At 53.1% G+C, this 17,188-nt stretch overlaps 3 protein-coding genes across 4 annotated transcripts in view; 2 read left to right on the top strand and 1 right to left on the bottom strand.

Annotated features, from left to right (window-relative positions):
* CNTFR (ciliary neurotrophic factor receptor) overlaps positions 1-6,348 on the top strand; it is a 59,837-nt gene extending 53,489 nt beyond the window's left edge. For both annotated transcript variants that reach the window (XM_054509262.2, XM_045882567.3), the window contains 2 exons: positions 3,879-4,570; positions 5,547-6,348. The gene's annotated coding sequence lies outside the window, so the exon portion shown is untranslated. The remainder of the gene's footprint in view (positions 1-3,878; positions 4,571-5,546) is intronic.
* ENHO (energy homeostasis associated) lies at positions 5,706-6,348 on the top strand. The gene has a single exon (XM_064579815.1). It carries the CDS (start codon positions 5,706-5,708, stop codon positions 5,934-5,936), a length of 231 nt encoding a protein of 76 aa, XP_064435885.1. The 3' UTR covers positions 5,937-6,348.
* Positions 6,349-6,442: 94 nt separating this feature from the next.
* DNAI1 (dynein axonemal intermediate chain 1) overlaps positions 6,443-17,188 on the bottom strand; it is a 39,180-nt gene continuing 28,434 nt past the window's right edge. Inside the window, exons 14-20 of the mRNA XM_064579147.1 lie at positions 14,558-14,647; positions 14,337-14,424; positions 13,624-13,703; positions 12,247-12,395; positions 12,039-12,138; positions 9,695-9,880; positions 6,443-6,736 (exon numbers count right to left, since the gene is read on the bottom strand). Of these exons, the coding sequence (XP_064435217.1) occupies positions 6,638-6,736; positions 9,695-9,880; positions 12,039-12,138; positions 12,247-12,395; positions 13,624-13,703; positions 14,337-14,424; positions 14,558-14,647 (792 nt within the window). The 3' untranslated portion in view covers positions 6,443-6,637. The remainder of the gene's footprint in view (positions 6,737-9,694; positions 9,881-12,038; positions 12,139-12,246; positions 12,396-13,623; positions 13,704-14,336; positions 14,425-14,557; positions 14,648-17,188) is intronic.

Genomic DNA, 17,188 nt, shown 5'->3' with positions numbered 1-17,188 from the left:
GTAGAGATTACTAAAACACTAAACTTAAAAAAAGTTTTAAAAAAAGTTATACATGGATTTTTGACTGTGCAAGGGTTTGGTGCCCCTAACCCCTGCATTGTACAAGGCAGGGTCAACAGTACTAGAAGAAAACAGGCTGGGTGCCTGGATGGCTCAGTTGGTTGGGTGACTGCCTTCAGCTCAGGTCATGATTCTGGAGTCCCGGGATCGAGTCCCACATTGGGCTCCCTGCTCGGCGGAGAGTCTGCTTCTCCCTCTGACCCTCTCCCCTCTCATGCTCTCTCTCTCTGTCTCTCTCTCATTCTCTCTCTCTCTCAAATAAATAAATAAAATCTTAAAAAAAAAGGCTAAAAAACTATTTTATGCAATTAATTGTAGGACTGTATTCTGATTTCAGAGTTGTTTATTTTTTTTACAGATTTTATTTATTTATTTGACAGAGAAAGAGAGAGAGGGAGAGAGCACAAGCAGGAAGAGTGGCAGAGGGAGAGGGAGAAGCAGGCTTCCCAATGAGGAGGGAGCCTGAAGCAGGGCTCAATCCCAGGACCCTGGGATCATAACCTGAGCCAAAGGCAGACGCTTAACTGACTGAGCCACCCAGGCATCCCTAGAGTTGTTTAAACTAGGGGGGAAGAGTGCTTTAGGATGAATAATTTATTAGCAAAACGAATTCTCCCCCAGATGAAACTGACAGACAGCTGATTATGATTTTAAAAGAATTGTATGATCTGGGAGGAAAATAAAACCACACCCAATCTCATAAATGCAGAGATCTGTGATTGCTCAATCCCAGGATAATCCCTAAAACACCACCAGAAAGTGTAGTGCTAATCAGTACAGTGCCCCACAGAGAAATCCTCCACAATGATGCTCTCAGAACACTGGATAAGGGATCACATCCTTGTGGGCAAAACCTGGGGCAGGCAGATTGGCTGACTGAGAAACTCTGTAGCCAAAGATGTGAGTCAACAAACAGATGCCATTTTCATCGTCATTCATGGCCCACCATTTTCATTGTCATTCATGGCCAAAAAATATATGATGCTCTGGATTACTGACCACTCTACAGAGCCTTCTTTTTATTTTGTTCTTTATTTCTTCCATCGCTAGATATCAGGAGTTTTGGGGGTTATTTTTGGGCAGGGGGGTAGTGGTTTAAAGGTAGTTCAAAGGCAATTCAAACAAAGGTAATGAGATTATTAGAAGCCATATTCACACCTTATAGAAACCTAACTGGAGCACGAAGGGACATTACGCAGAGAATTTATATGTGACGAACAGTGGTCCTATGATATAATTCCCAGAAGCAGGAGCTAGATGTGTCATTGAGTTGCCCTCCACTAGAGAGGAGGTGAATTTATTGGCATATGTATAGTGGAATGGTTGGAATATGTAGGTGAGGACATTTTTGGAATCATATATATGTAGGAAAATAATGTGTGTGTGTTGGGCAAGCAAAGGGTGGGCTACAGCGAACACCTGCCATTCTGCATTCTCTTTTCTCTTAGGACCCCCCTCCCCTGCCACAATGTTCATGGGGTTTTCATGTGAGCCATGTTAGGCAATTTGAGCTTCATCCATTCCTTGGCCACAGTTGATGGGGTCCAGAGTTAAGTATCTACCCAAGCTGAGCCAATCAGAGCACTTCCTGAGGAATTTGCAAAATGCAACCAAGAAAAAGAAGCCAGTGTCTTGTTGGATACCTAGACAATAATATTTTTAAGCTTTGGGATTGTCTGAAGTGATGTTTTTCACCATGTGGACCAGAAAAACACTAGAAGCCAGTCTGGTGGTGGGGATGGTGGGGGCTGGGCAGGGCAGGGGAAGGAAATGAAGGAGCCTGGCAGAAAGTAACAGAGATGAGAAGTAGAGAGAGATCCTAATGGCTTTTGTGTCTATTAGTTCCAGTTATTCCTGAAGCATCCCTGTTTTTAGGTTTCAGTATCTGATTATGTATTTTTGTTTTTGTTTTTTGAGAGAGGGAGGGGGTGGGAAGGGGGAGAGGGAGAGAGAGAATCCTAAGCAGGCTCCATACCTAGCGCAGAGCCTGACGTGGGGCTCCATGTGGGGCTCAATCTCACTACCCTAGATCATGACCTGAGACAAAATCAAGAGTCAGAAGCTCAACCGACTGAGCCACACAGGCAACCTGCTCATCCACTTTTCTGATTTGACTATTACTCATTTATTGATAACTCACAAAATGTTGTCTTCAGTCTGAACCTCAGGCATACTTATCCAACTGTATATGGGACATTTCAACTTGAGTGTCCAATTGGTACCTCAAATCTAGCATATCTAAAATGGAATTCATCATCCTCCACCTCCCCCACACACCACCCCAGACCCCTGCTGAAACACCCCTCCTCTCCTGTTTTCTATCTCAGTAAAGGGAATCACAGTATCCCTAGTCACCAACCTGGAAGTTATCCCAGACTTTTCCCTCCCTCTTACTCCCCATATCCTGTAGGTCTATGTGTCTAAGTTCTGCCAATGGTAATTCCCAAATATTCTCAGTGCTCTCTTGTTCTCTCCAATCCTCTTCCCCTACATCATTTCAGTCCTTTGTCTCAACTGCCTTCAATCTCCCCTTCCACCTAGCAGCCCAAATCATCCCTGTAATTTCTGGATATGATCACATTTACTCCTCTGCTCAAAATTCTTCAGTGGCTCCCCACTGTTTCCAGGATAAAATCTGAACTCCTGCAGCTGGGTCACAAATTCACTCACATTACACTCAGATGTGCAACAATATAGGTCTCCTCTCTTTCCTAGAACTGATTTGATCTTGCTCACAATGCCCCCACCCTGCTGGGTAACAGGGGCAGGGGAACTAAAATTAATCCATTATGGTAAACTCAGTAGGTCCAAAAATTTATTTTAGACAGTCTGTAAGTATGACTCAGTATTTCAAATTATCTTACCCTTCCCTTTCTTGTTTTCAAGATAGCATTTGGATTTATAGGGATCTCATGTGAATTTCATGGCATTGAGGGAAGGGGCCCCTTAGCCATATGGTCCTTGGGGTTGTGTCAGTTGGCATTTGCTAAGATGTGGTGGGTCGAGTATAAATGAATTGGTGAATTACAACCCTGAGAGGTACCTATTACTACAACAACTTCACAGATGAGGAAGCTGAGGCTAAAAGAGGGTGAGTAACTTGCTCAAGATCACAAAGTTAGTTAAATGGCAGAACCAGGAATCAACACCCCCCTGATTCTGGAAGGCACTTGGATCTATGGCTAGAATTCCAGAGATAAAGTAATGCTGGATTTGGGAGCACTGAGAGTCTTCATGGTATAGCTTTAGGGATGTGAGCATCCATGGCGAATATGTAGAGTAGGACGAGAAAAGGGTCCAGTTCAGAACACTTAGGAATCACTGACCTATGAGGTCGGGTAGGAAGGCCTACCTGACAGGCTTCTGCCCAAGCTGATCTTCCTCTTAGGAGAGATTCTAGGATGGAGCGTCATGCCTGGTCCTGTTCCAGCCCTGGCTGACCGATCTCTCGGAATACCCCATTACTCTCTACCTAGGCTCCCCCACAGCGCAGCAAAGCACGAACCCGCGACCAGTACTGGGTAGGAACTCAATAAATACGCCCCAAGAACTTGTGTTGGCAGAGCTGCTCACACCTCCTGGGGCCAGGGAATGTAGAGCCACCTACAGACCCTCTAAAGTGGGGATGCGGAGTCCACCCCCAGCTGGGAGTGGTTGTGTAGAAGTCTAGGGGGCTTCCAAGATGAGGACGTTCAGTCTCCTCCTAGATATGGGGACCCAAGGCCTTCCTCCTTGGACGATGCGGGCAGAGGCAGATATGGATGGGCAGTCTCCTCACGTATGAGGGTACAGAGGCCTTTCTCGGATGTTGTGCGCAGCTCTTCCAGGTGTTGAAGGTGCAAGAAATCCCCGCAAGTAGGTGGGCCTCGTTCCCACCCCCTTCCTCCAGACGGATCAAGACCTAGCAGCCCCTTCAGTCTTTCTCTCGCCCCCGCCCCACGCCTGCACAAGCGGCGAGCCAGTCCCCACCCCAGCGCGCGACCAATCGTCCGGGAGCCTGGCGCAGCCAGCCAATTGAATGACGGCAGCGGCGCGGAGATGGCTCCACCCCCCAGTGGCCACTGGCCGCCGGCCGCCGGCCTCCCAGGAAGCGAGGTTCTCCGCTGTTTTTGCTGCCTGCCGAGCCCAGCCGAGCCCAGCCGAACGTAGCCGAACGTAGCCGAGCCTACCCGAACCTCGTGCCCGGGCCGCAGCCGCCGCCGCCCGAACGCCGCCGAACGAGCTAGCGAGCCGCCGCGGCCGCGGAGGAGGCACCGCCCCAGGGAGAGGAGGTGCCGGCTCGCCGCAGACCGCCCGCGGCAGAGGCCGACCCGGTCGCGCCGCGGCGGGAGCGGCCGGCGGAGGCTGCGCGGCCGAGGGGGAGGGCCGGGGGAGGGCACATCGCCCCTGCCCGCCTCTTCCCGCCCCCCCCTCCCCCCCGCCCCGCGCCCGCAGGCTCCAGAGACTCAGTCGGCACCCAGCATCGCGCCGCCCGGGACCCTCCCGCGGGCGCTCACCGGGCTCAACTCAGGTAAGGGGGGGCCCTCCCCCCACGGGTACGGGGACCGAGAACCAGAGACAGAGATAAAGAGACCCAGACCCACATGGAGACATAGAGGCGCAGCCGGGGAGAAAGAGACAGACACAAAGAGACACACGCGACTCACAGAACTAGAGAGACAGACCCCACGGAGAAGGGGAGAGAGACGCGTCCACGGGGACAGAGTGACACACAGCAGGGAAGAAAAGAGAGACCGAGAGACACAAGAGACCCATATACACAGAGAAAAGAGATACACTCAGAGATGGGGACACACGGAGACAGGTAAAAAGAGAGCCACACAGAAAGACAGCTGCACAAACACAGAGGTGGGTATGCAGAGGCGGAGGCACACGTCTAGGCAAGGGCACCGAAAGATTAAGAGCCAGACACACAGACACGCACAACTGACCTGGAGAGATAGTCCCACAGAGAGGCACACCTGGGAGCACCGCCTTGGGTACCCAGGCCACACATGCGTGCCAGGGCCTCCACAAAGTTCCCTCTGTCTGAGCTCGCACCTCTGGAGGCCTCCCGGGCTGGCTGGCTGGAGTCCTGCGTAGGGGGAGGTGCCCAGGCCACACCAGTGCTGGTTACAATCCCCGTCCTCTAAGGCCTTGGGCTTCCTTAGTCTCATCCACTCAACACAGTGCTTTTGAGAGCTGGAAGCTTGGTGGCAGGGCCAGGCCATGCCCACTGGTTCTGAGGAGATTGAGATGTAGGATGTCTACTCCAGCTTTCCCACTGTGGCCGCACCCGCATCCAGGTGCCCAGAGCCAGGCCTGAGGATGGGGCCTTGGCTCTGTGGGGTATTTAGACCTGCTGGGACCCAGAGTCCTCTGCCAGGGAAGCCAGAGATGTGGGAAAGGACTCTGTTCTCTACCCCTCTCCTCCTAGGCCTCACCCTACCCCTTCAGCCTACCCCTGCCTCCTCACCACCCTCTCCTCTGCTCTCTACCTGCCACAGGCTCAGGACTGCAGGTGGACATCCACTGCCCAGGAATCATTGAGTGTGTGGACAGGACAGCCTCTTTGGAAGGCCAGCTATACTGGAGTTCCGCCTCGGCATGGGCCTTGCCACTGAGCCAGCCCCGTGGTCTGGGCTGGTCTGAGGGTGCCGCCTGTCATGGGGGCAGCCATCTCCCAGGGGGCCCTCATTGCCATCGTCTGCAACGGCCTTGTAGGCTTCTTGCTGCTGCTGCTCTGGGTCATTCTCTGCTGGGCCTGCCATTCCCGCTCTGTGGACATCGACTCTCTCTCGGAATCCAGTCCCAACTCCAGCCCTGGCCCCTGTCCTGAGAAGGCACCCCCGCCTCAGAAGCCCAGCCATGAAGGCAGCTACCTGCTGCAGCCCTGACGGCCCCTCGCCGAGCCTGGAGTCTGGGGCCTAAGTCTGCCCCTCCCAGAGCCTGGAATCAGGATCCCAGGGTCTAGCCAGCCTGGGGTCCAGAACCCAGAGTCCAGCCTGTCTGGAGCTGGACCTAGCAGCCCAGAGTCTAGCCGGTCTAGCCCCAGAGGCACTCTGGTGGCCCTTCGTACAGGCCTGGGGTGGGGGTTCATGAGTTGGTGCTAGGGCCAGGGCCATCTTGACTCTGCTCCATACTGAGGGCCAGGGACTGGGGCTACCTTTCCCTAGGCCAATTGCCTCCAGGCCCTTGAGGTTGGGGAAGCAAACTGGAATCCATGGCAATAACGGGAGGGCGTCCAGGCTGGGCCCCTCCTCGGGTCCTCCCACTGTTTGCTGGATAATAAATGGAACTATGGCTCTACCCTGAGATTTCCTCCTCTTCCTGAGGGCCCTGCAGTAGCAAAAATAAAGGTGTGGGGTGAGTTTCCAGACACCGGTTTATTTGTGCAAAGTAGGATGGGGTAATGGTTGAGGGCCAAGTCCTGGGGTGAGGTGCTGGGACCAGGGCCGAAGTAGAGTGCTGATGGTAGATTCTGGGACCTGATCAGGGGTGGGGGTCACATACTGGGTACTAAGGCTGGGCTTGGGTACCAGGGTCAGGGGTTACAAGTATGGGTTCAAAAAATGGGACAGGGACTGAGGCTAGGCCCTCAGGTCTTGGTTTTCACTTCCCTCACCAGGTTCAGCAGTTTATCCAATTTTGCGATCTCCACAGCCGGACCCTTCTGTACCTCCTGCCCCTTCTTTTCCTGGGGAGGGGAGAAGTACATGGAGGAGGGGGAATGGTGAGGGATGGGCCACCTTTCTCTGGGTCCCAGTTCTGCCTCCTTTGCCCAGCCTGCCCCAGCTTTGTCCCGCCCCTCTCCCGGCCAGTTAGATTCTGGATCCCTGCCTCTCCTCAGCCCCAACTCAGGTTAGGAGACCTGGGCCCAGCTGGGGCCTCCGAGAAACATTCAGTCTGGCTCTGAATCTCGGATCAATAAATGGTCTTGATGCTGGGAGGAGTGGCAGAAGGTATCTACCCACTAACCCTCAGAGGAACTAGCCTTTCAGGCTAGGAGAGCTGTAGCTCCGGGGAGAGGTAAGGCCTCTGACTGTTGGGACCACCCTTCCCACAGGAGGGGTCCTGGCTGAGTCCTAACAAGAAGCTAAGGGGTGTGTGTTTGCAGAGGGAGAGAGGTATGGACAAAGCCACAGGTGGGAGACATTTGGGGCCAGGCCTGCTGTTTCGGACATACCCAGGGTGGAGGAGTCTGTCAAGAGACCCAGGAGGGCACATGAGGCACCCCATGTGATTCCAGATGTCCTTAGCTGGGACTGTCCCTCAGAAGAGCAGATCCTAAATTTATGAGCCCTCACCCCAGCCTACAGGGCACTCTAATGCCCCGAGAAAACGAGAATTGGGACACTGGGGTATGTGTCACAGGCCCCAAGAGCTCCACAGCAGACCAGCCCCAGTCCCATCCTCCCTTCTGTCCAGGCAGCGGGCTATGGCCTAGGCTGGCGGCTGCCGTTTCCTGCCTTTCCTCTGCTCCAGAGCCCCCACCCCCCGCCTGCCCTGCCTCTCAGCCACCTGTGCCCACTGCTCGCTGGCACCCGCTCCAGCCTCGCCTGCTGAGGACCCAGCCTGGGTCTGGCCTGGGCTGTGAGGAGAGGAGAGAGTGCATGGCCAGCAGGCCCCTTCCTGGCCCCATCCTGGCTACTGACACCATGCGGAGCTCAGATTTCCTCCTGGTGTGACCGCCGCACCTGCTCCCAAACCTGTCCCCTACCCCCCCTTGTGGCCCAGTGCCTTTGCCACTACCCAGCTCACCTCTACACTCTCTAGGCAGAGGACAAAGATGTCTTTTCCTTTAACTATCCTCCCTTCCAAATCAAGTTAGTGTTCTCTTCTTGGCCTCACCCCATCCCCTGGGAGTTTGGGACCTGGCTTATAGTTCCAGCTTTGTCATTAACTCCCTATGTGACTTTGGGCAAGTCCCTTGCCTTTCTGGGCTCAGTTTCCCACCTGTACTGTAGTGAGGGAAAGATAGCCTTTGACCTTTGACAGGCTGTGCTCTGACACCAGAGGAAGCTTCCCGGGTCAGGAAGTTGGGCCTCTGGCCAAACCCTCCTGGGAAGGACAGGGAGACTGCAGCCCAAAGAGGAGGGGCAGTAAGGATGCTCAGAGGACTTCCTTTTGAACAAATCACTTGGCTACTGATAGGATCAGATGACAATTTCACGGGAACCTCCAATCCACTGGAGCACTAGCCCCCAGCTGTCACCCGCTCAGGTCCTCTGCTCCCCAGGTACCCATATCCTCAGGGCTTCAGAGATACAGGTCCCCAGATACGCAGAGCCCAGCCCTCTTAGCTAGGGCTGACCCTTGCTCTGAGAGGAGTTGGGACTGTGGGAGATCCTTGCCTCTCTGGGTCAGAGTGAGCAGGGCAGGCCCCCACCCAGATCTTCCACCCTCCAGGTGTGATGGCTGTACCCTTGCCCCTCCCACTGGGCTGTCCAGCTCTGCCAGCTCAAGCCTGGGTCTCTCTCCTCACTATATTAAGAGCAGATTTTATCTGTTCCACAAATTGTGCTGTCTCCTTCCCCCTCCTTGAGACCAACTTGCTGGGCTCAGCAAAGAGCTTCAGACCATGCCCGACCCTCCACCCCATCCCATCCCTTCCCACCCCACCCCACCACCCCCAGCCCACCACAGCCTCTAGGCCACAGCTGCAGGCGCTTAGCAGCCTTCTGAGTATTTATAGCCAAGTCCACCCCCTCCCCCAGCTGGCTACAATTACAGGCCCGGCCAAACTCCTAGCCCTTGTCTCCTGGTCATGGTGCGGAATAGACCAGGCAGGTACCAGAGGGATGTTACGTTGACCCCTGCTTTGGTAAGGGCGCAGGGCGGGGCAGGTATCACTAGTTGAAAGAGACAGGGCCCTGCCCTTGCCTCAAACCGCAAATAAATGCCTCATATTGCAACCGAGAGGTGTAGTCACCAGGGCAACTTGGCCCAGCCCTGGCTCAGCTCTGATCCTGGCCCAGAACCTGGCAGAAAGCAAATTCCGTATCTTCACTTAGCACCCAAATGGGCAGGACTGGGCTCTGGATTCGAAGGCCTGGATGCTTAGGTCTGAATCAGGACTCTGAAATCTAGACTTTGAGGTGCTGGCTCTGGCCTCCATAGCCTGTTTTCAGGGCTTTGGGGCTCTGGGCAGGGCCTCCAGATCAGTACAAATCCCAGAAAGAAACCGGAGCTCACAAGGAGGACTGCCTAGCTGCTGACCTAGTTAACCTCTTTTCCTTTTCACATTCTTCCCTGTGTGGACCCCCAGCTCCCAGCTCAAGGACCACTGGAGCTGAGGCCAATGAAGCAGTGACTAAGCCCCAAGCCCCCTTCCTGGGTAATCTGGTCTACACTAAACAAGCCAATGATGTCTATGTGCTTCTCCAGGCTTTGGACCCATATAGTCGCCTACTTACCGATGTCTCCACCTGCAAGTTTCACAGGTAACTTAGATTTAGCATGGCAAAACTGATCTAATTTTCTCTCCACAAACCTGCTTCTCCTGTGCTCCGTATTTGGGCAAATGACACCATCCTGACCCTGGGTTTCCCAAGCTAGAAAGCTGGGGGCCACCCCCTGGCTCCTCCCCCTTCTCTCAACCCCCACCACCTTGGACTTTACTTCTTACAGCTGCCCAAACTACCCAAGTCTGTACCTTTGGCGTCTTGCGCAAGTTGGGTGAGAGCTTGAGGCAAATGACGTGCCCACGGTCATCACCCACAATGATGATGGGGTGGATAGGATTGAACTGCACATGGGTGATCTTGTTCTTCTTTTTGGCCACCACGGGCTGGTTGCAGATGGCCTCATACTTGTTGATGGACAAGTCAAACACATGGGTCTGTGGAGAGGTGGGTGTCAGCACACTCAAGGATAAGGGGGCCCCTGTCCCCCACCTCAGAAGAACCAGCACATGGGCTTTCTGGGGAAACACAACAGAAGCCTGGCTAGCTGGAGCTGGAGGCAGTGGGAGAGGGGATTTGTGTCTCTGATTATGTGTTTTCCGAACATAAAAAGGTTGGGAGAAAATTTAAGTCTATGCAGAATTAACAATAATAGTAACTACCATACACTTACTGTGTACTAGACTCTGGGCAAGCATGTTACATAGTTGTATCACCTAATAATCCTCACAGACACTCTATAAGGTAGGTTCTGTTATTAGCCCTATTTTATAAATGAGGCGATAGAGGCTCTTAAGGGTAACTTGCCAGTAAGTGGCAGAGCCAGGGTTTATACCAGTTAATATATGCAAGGTGCTCAGACAAATGTTTAATCTTATTTTTACCATTCCCTGAGTCCAAGCCCTTAGTACCTCTTGCCTGGACAACTGTGGCCCTGTCCTGAGGGGTCTTTCCGCTTCCACTCTTGCCCTCTACCATTCATCCTCCATGCAGCCACTAGACTTAGCTTTAAACTATCTAAACTCCTCCAGACGTTTCCCTTGGCAGTATACATAAAATCCAGATTCCTTACTCCAGATTTCTGCACTCTCCACTCTCACTTCCTGCGCTCTCGCCTTTGTTTCCTAGACCCAGCCACACTTGCCTGCCTGTCCCTGAGACCCTTTCAAGCTCATTCTCACCTCGGGGCATTTGCCCTAGCTACTCCCTCTGTCTGCAGTGCCTCTCCCTGTCTTCACCAGGCTAGCTCTTGTCATTCAGCTCTCAGCCTGAATGTCACCTCTTGAAGAAGCTTTCCTTGACCACTCTAAGAGACCGCCCCGTCCTTTTCTTTTACATCACTCCTTTTCTCTCTCTTTTAAAAAATATAATAGCTTTATTGAGATATAATTCACATACAAAAACATTTACCCACTTAAAAGTATACAGTTCTTGGTTTTTGGTATATTCATAGTTATGCAACCATCACCACAACCAATTTTAGAACATTTTCATCACCCCAAAAGAACCCTTGTGCCATTAACAGTCACTTCCCATGTTCTCCCACACCCCCAGCCCTGAGCAACCACAAATCTACTCTCTGTCTCTCTAGTTTTGCCTAGTCCAGACATACATAAATGGAATCATACAGTGTGACCGACTTCTTACGCTAGCATGTTTTCAAGTTCATCCATGTTGTAGCATGTATCTGATACTTCATTCCTTGTTATTGCTGGATAATAATCCTTTTAGATATACCATATTTTGTTTATCCATTCATCAATTGATGGACATTTGGTTTGTTTCACTTTTTGGCTATTATGAATAATGCTATGAACACCGTGTGCACACATAATTCCTCCGGTCATCTCTGCCTAGCACTTAACGCTAATTTTGTGGTTGCCTTGTGTCCCTTTACTTTCACGAGAATGTGAGCTCTATAACTGCAGGGACCGAAGTCGCCAGGCCCTGCCCTGGTGCTGGGCACCATAGTTGGCCCTTAGTAAACATCTGTTCGGCAAATAGGTGACTGATTGACTTTAGGGTGATGCCTTCGACTATATAGACTTTCCTTGAGTGGGTGCCTCTCAGGTTATATCAAAGGCCATAAGGAAAAATGGATTTGCATCCAAGAATTTCCTCAAAAAATGTTTGCTTCTGAGTTTTTACCAATTCTCAGTGTTGCACAGACCCCTCCCATCTTCCTTCCTCAGACTCCGCTTGCACATTCCCAGGGATGGGGACCTTGCTACCTTTTAGACATTATTTCAATCACAGATAAATGCTGGTCCAGAAGTTTTTCCTTACATCCAGCTTGCCTCTGCCATCCTGTAGCTCCCTCCCCAGGGCCGTCAGAGAAGATAACTGTTCCTCACGGCATCTTATCCCCCAGAGTGTCCTGTCCTTCAAGATGAACAGCCCCATTCTCTCCTCGAGGCCTCGTGGGATGAATGATTCCTCTTTTGACCAGGGCCCTGGCTGGCCTACCCCTTGAGAATAGAGAGTCCTTATGTCTCACTTTCCTCTACCTGGTAAGGGCACTGCATGGCTCTCTAGGGGGGAGACCCTAGGATACCTCATCCTATCTCTAGTAGAGGGTCCAAAGGGGGCACTCACCTTCCCATTGGTGGTGACTGCTGCAAACACAGTAGAAGAGTAAGGTGCCCAGGCCACATCGCCCACAGCTGAATTTAGATCATAGATGAACATCGGAGTCCTGCAGTGGTGGAGGGGTGGAGAGTTCACCACACAGAGGACTCACAGTGCTAGAGTTCCACAGGCCCCCGCCCAGGGTGGGGTCTGAGGGAGGGCATGGCTCTCTCACTTGATGGTGTGGTCCCAGATCTTCACGGTCCAGTCAGAGCTGCAGGACATGAAGACCTTGGTGTGGTATGGATTCCAGGACACAGCATCCACTGCCATGTTGTGGGCATCATAGGTGTCGAGGAATTTGCTGGAGTAAGATTTAGAGCACTGGGGCGAGGGTGAGGGCAGTGGGAGGATCAGGGATTAGGAATGAGAGAGAAGTCAGCAGCCACCACTTCCCTGGAAGCCCTGGAGAGTCAGAACCTAAGACTCCTCTTCTGTCCCCACATCACTGTCATAGCTGAACTGGGGCCAAGCTGCTGGCTGCTCTTCTCTGTGTCCTCAACATGACCAGAGAGAAAGGAGGGGCTTAACGGGCTGGGGAGTTTTCCTGGAGGGTGAGAGACAGTGCTGTAGTCTGCCCAAAGGATTCCAGGCCAAGTAGAGAAGGCCTTCTCTCCCTGAGTCAAGGCAGAGCAGATCTGGGGGCCCTGGGTGAGGTGTGCCCTAGCCTGTGTCCAGGCCAAAGCCTATGGGCAGACAGACAGAGCCCTGGGTCCACTCATAGCCCACAGATAAAATCCTTGCAACAGTGATAAACATCCCACCTTGCCCAGGTAAGAGTAGGTGCAGAGCCAGGAGCAAGTCCCAATCTCATGATTTCCCATTGGGTTTCTTGCCCAGACCAGCATGCGCCTCTCTCTCCCTCCAAGAGACAGTGTGACTGACTAGTCTCCTCCCTCCTGCCTCTCCCATGCTTGCCATTCAGACGGGCATAGGGGGGTTGGGGACCTCTTTTGCATTCAGACCAGCTCCTGCTGGGCCTCGGGGGCTCCTGGGAGGCTGTCTGTAATTAACATTCTGAGTCTTTGAGCCTAAGAAAAGCTTGCAGCAGAGCTATTTCTGGATAGATGGAGGTTCAGAAGGATGTTCACCTACTAACACTGAGACCTTACAGAAACTGGCCATGAAGTTCCATCCTACTGGCTGGAACACACCCAAGATTCAGAGATTAAATTTTCGTGTTACCCAGCCTTCAGAGCTCAGCTCAAGTTCCAGATCTCCTCCAGGAAGTCTTCTTGGAATGTTCCAACTCCCCCCAGCGCCCGCTCCCACTTCTACTTCTTCTACTCCTAGGAAGGGAGGGAGGGCCCAGAGGGAAAGATACCAGGCTGGGCTAAAGTCACCCTCTAGATTTTCATCCCCTTTTCTGCAGTCATCCCCTCTTCCTGCCACCCAAGCAAGTCAAGACTACATTAACTTCTCCCAAGAAGCTTTCTAGAACTGACTAACCCTAAGGTCTGCCAGAATAGGGTCTGTTGAGAAGGATAAAGTCCCATGGTTCTCGGGCCTAAGCGGCCCCGTAAGAAGCTGGCACAGGGCGGCGCTGCCTCACCTTGTAGATCTTTCCCTCCTCTGTGCCCACTAGGAACATATAGTCAATCTCTTTGTGGAAGTCAAAGGCGGTGCCACAGCCTTGGGAGAAGAGGTAGAGCAACTTTAGCCCGGTTCTGGGAGGGAGGCTCCCAGCACCTCCTCTACCCAGCAGGCCCCTGTGATAGCCTGAGCCCCGGCTTTCAGCTCTCGCAGGGGCTGGGGCCAGGCAGGCAAACAGAAACTGGCCGTCAGGCCTGCTGCCTGTCCCAGGCAGTTGGGACTCTGCTTACGGCCAGGGCTTCTGCAGACAGGAATGGGGCCTGGGTAAACAAGGCAGGGATTGATTTAAACAGGGTCAGGATCAGGGTAAACAGGGATAGGGTCTGCAAACAGGGACATGGTCTGTGCAAACAGGGATATACTCTGCATAAACAGGGCAGGAATTGAGTAAACAGGAATAGGATCTGGGTAAACAGGGGCCTGATCTGCATAAACAGGAACAAGGGTCTGCAAACAGGGATGGGATCTGCATAAACAGGGAGGGTCTGCAAACAGCCAAGCTCCGGGACAGGGACAGCAGGGCCAAGCTTTCCCATTACCTCCTGTCCAGGCTTCTGTCCAGCGCAAGTGGAGGAGGGAGTGCTTGCTAAAAGGGGAGGGCCACTGTCTCTGACCCTCACGGGGCCTGAGTGAAGTGGTCAGGTCTGGATGTGAGTGGGCTGGGGTTCCTACCCACTGTGTGTAGCTGCAACCCATCGAGACCATCCGTGGTGTTGCCCTCCGCCTTCAGCTTGATGACATCTGTGTGAACCAGCTCGCTCTGTGGTCAGAAGGGATGGGGGAGGGTACACGGGTGGGGCTGCATCAGCAGGGCTGAAGGCTGCCTTTGCCATTTAGCACCCTCCCCCTCTCCCCATCTCCACCCTATATGACACTTTCTGGGAAACAGGCACCTTCAAGAGCGTCCAAGACACAATCCTGCCGTCAGATGACACAGAGAAGAAGTTGAGGTTGTTGTCCATGTCATCCTTCTGCCACCTGACCTGAAACATCCCAACCTGTGAGCTTCGGGACACTACTAGGATGTTGAGTTAGGACTGGGAGCTGAGCAGGGCTCCCTCAAGAATCCGTGTGAGCTTCAGAAGCAAGTTCTGGGAGCCCATTTCCCAGAGTCCCACAGTTGGCCCTCCCTCTCTCCTTCCACCCATCTCTGTCTCTCTCATCCCTCTGTCCCTGACCATTCTGGAGTAACCGTGCCAACTCAGGGCACTGCCCTAACCCACTGGCTTGGCAGTGGAGGTGCCCAATTCCTCCCTGGGTTGGGTTCCAGGAGCCAGTTGGAGGGAGAAGGTGGCATCTCTGGGCTCATCCTCCTTATGTGGGCAGGCCTGGAAAGAACAGGGTCCATCAACCAGTTTCCTCACTTGTAAAACGGGAACCATAACAGCATAGGTTTGCTGTAAGGGTTAAATGAGACCATGAATACGAGGCCCTGATCTGAGAACATTGCAAATATTAAAGGTTCAATAAATGTTAGCGAATATCCCCGTTATGACCCTCATCCTAGGAACTGGGGTGCCAAGGTTCTGCAGGGGGCTTTTTCCTGCTTGCTTGAGGGGTGTGCCCTCTTCTTCCAGGTTGGCCTTTCTCTAGGCAATCTCTCCTGTTTCCGCCTTCACTTCACCACTAGCTCCTGCTCCCAGGATCTTGCTCCCAAATCTCAGATTTGAGCTGCCTTCCTCCATCTTCAACTCAGGGTTAATAATCGTGCCCCACCCATCTTCTCAGGGCTGGAGGCAAACATATGGTAAAGTGTTTTGGAGACAGAGCTGTTGTCTTATGAAGATGACACGCTTGAGGCTCAAGTTTCTGTTGCCAGATGTGGAGGCCTGGCCAAGTCCTGTCCCAGAGAGCTGGGGTGGGGCTGGGTGCCCAGAGCTTTCCATCCTCCAGCTCCCTCCAGACCTCCCATGCTGGGACCCTGTCCCTCCCCCCTGTCACAAGTAGGGGCCCGGTGAGGGAGGACTGAACCCATTACGGCTGCCTGTGACCACAGCTGTCACCATGGCTGTTGAGGGGGCTGGCTGGGGGAGAGGGGGTCGCCTGTCCCCAGCCAACCCCCAGGCATGGCTGATCACAGCTACAGAAGGGCGGGCCCGTCCTGCCTGGGCCTGTCTAGGCAGCTGGCTCTTTTTTCACTGGGGGGCCTAGAACACCCCAAAGCCTCTGAGGTATAAGTCTGAGCTGGCCCTTACGCTAGGACCACTTCTCCTTCTGTGTAAAGATAGGCTCTTTAAAGGGGGGAGGGGACAGGGGGTGTCAAAGGCCAGGCAGCTACAAAGGGAAGTGTTTAGTGAGCAGCCACCGGCAGGCATGGAAATTGTAGTTCACACCCCACTTAGCAGCCCGATGCCCGATGGGGGTTGCTGCGTGTGTTTGCAAGTGCGCAGGTATGTGTGTGTGTGTATAAGTCACACACGTGCTCCTGGGGTGGAGGTGGGAGGGTAGGAATAAAGGGGGGTGAGCAGGTGGTAAGTGGGGTTCAGAGAATGAACGAATGTCCAGGAAGTAGGTGGTAAGGAGCAGATGGGGCCTGCTTAACTGATTCCTTCTCTTCTGCCTTATCTGATTAGGGCAGACCTGCCTGCCCCCAGTCTCTGCTCAGCTATCCTTCCCTGCTCCCTTCCCCAGTATAGCACAGAACACACACAAACACACACACACAGAGTGTTGCTGGTTGAGGCTTCACGTTGGGGCTTGAACAGGGCTGGGCTACCCAGATGAGCTCCCTTGGGCCGTAGCCTGGGCCATGGGCTAGGAACCTAGTCCCCTTTGAGCAGACAGTTCTCTCCCTGGCTCCAAAACCTTCCATGGCTCCCTGCTGCCAACAGAACAAAGTTCTTCTGCCTCAGCCTGGCATTTGAGATCCAACAGAACCTCTCTAGTCTCCTCCAAGACACAGTCCCTTTAAGAAGGACTTAGACTCTGATGTCACTGACGTGCCATTTACCAGCATAGCTTTCCTCCAAGCTCCAGGCTTCCACAGCCCACTGCCTGTAGGATGCCTCCTCTGACGTCTTTTAATTGTAGGTGTTCCTCTGGCTTCTTGTATTAACTTCTGGCCAAACCTGCTCCTTCTCTGTCATTCCCACCTCCCTGGGTGCTCTCCTAGGCGGAGTCTCAGGGAGCAGCACCAATTCTTCTCCTTTCTCATAGCCATCTCGTTTCCTTCTGTTGATTTTACTGCCTCAAAGCACTCAGCCTACCTTCTCATTTCTATCTCCACTGTCCCTGCTATAGCTCAGGCTTTGAAGTTTCTCATGCTGTGGTGAGAGGACATCTCCAAGCCATCAACATGACTGCGTTACTTCTCTGCACCAAACTCCCTGATGGCTCGGCAGCCATTTTCAAACCATACTGGAGGGCGCTCTTAGGAACCGTATGAAAGTACCTTCGAGGCTGGGGGGGAGGGGTGACAACAGGGGACCCTCCAGCAAGCAGGCCCCTGACTCACCAAAGCAGCCCCGTTCCCGCCTCTGAGATCTTGGGTTCCTGTACTAGCACTTCGTTTGAAACACTGACTT

This window comes from Mirounga angustirostris, unplaced genomic scaffold (assembly GCF_029215605.1).
Source record: "Mirounga angustirostris isolate CCGP_5_RB_7025 unplaced genomic scaffold, mMirAng1.0.hap1 SCAF_15, whole genome shotgun sequence".
In the NCBI taxonomy this organism is placed as follows: domain Eukaryota; kingdom Metazoa; phylum Chordata; class Mammalia; order Carnivora; family Phocidae; genus Mirounga; species Mirounga angustirostris.
The sequence above is the reverse complement of the archived record's forward strand: the minus strand, read 5'-3'. Positions and strand labels throughout refer to the sequence as shown.

Coding starts and splice junctions, on each gene's coding strand:
- ENHO (XM_064579815.1), top strand. CDS start 5,706: ATGGGGGCAGCCATCTCCCAGGGGGCCCTCATTGCCATCGTCTGCAAC.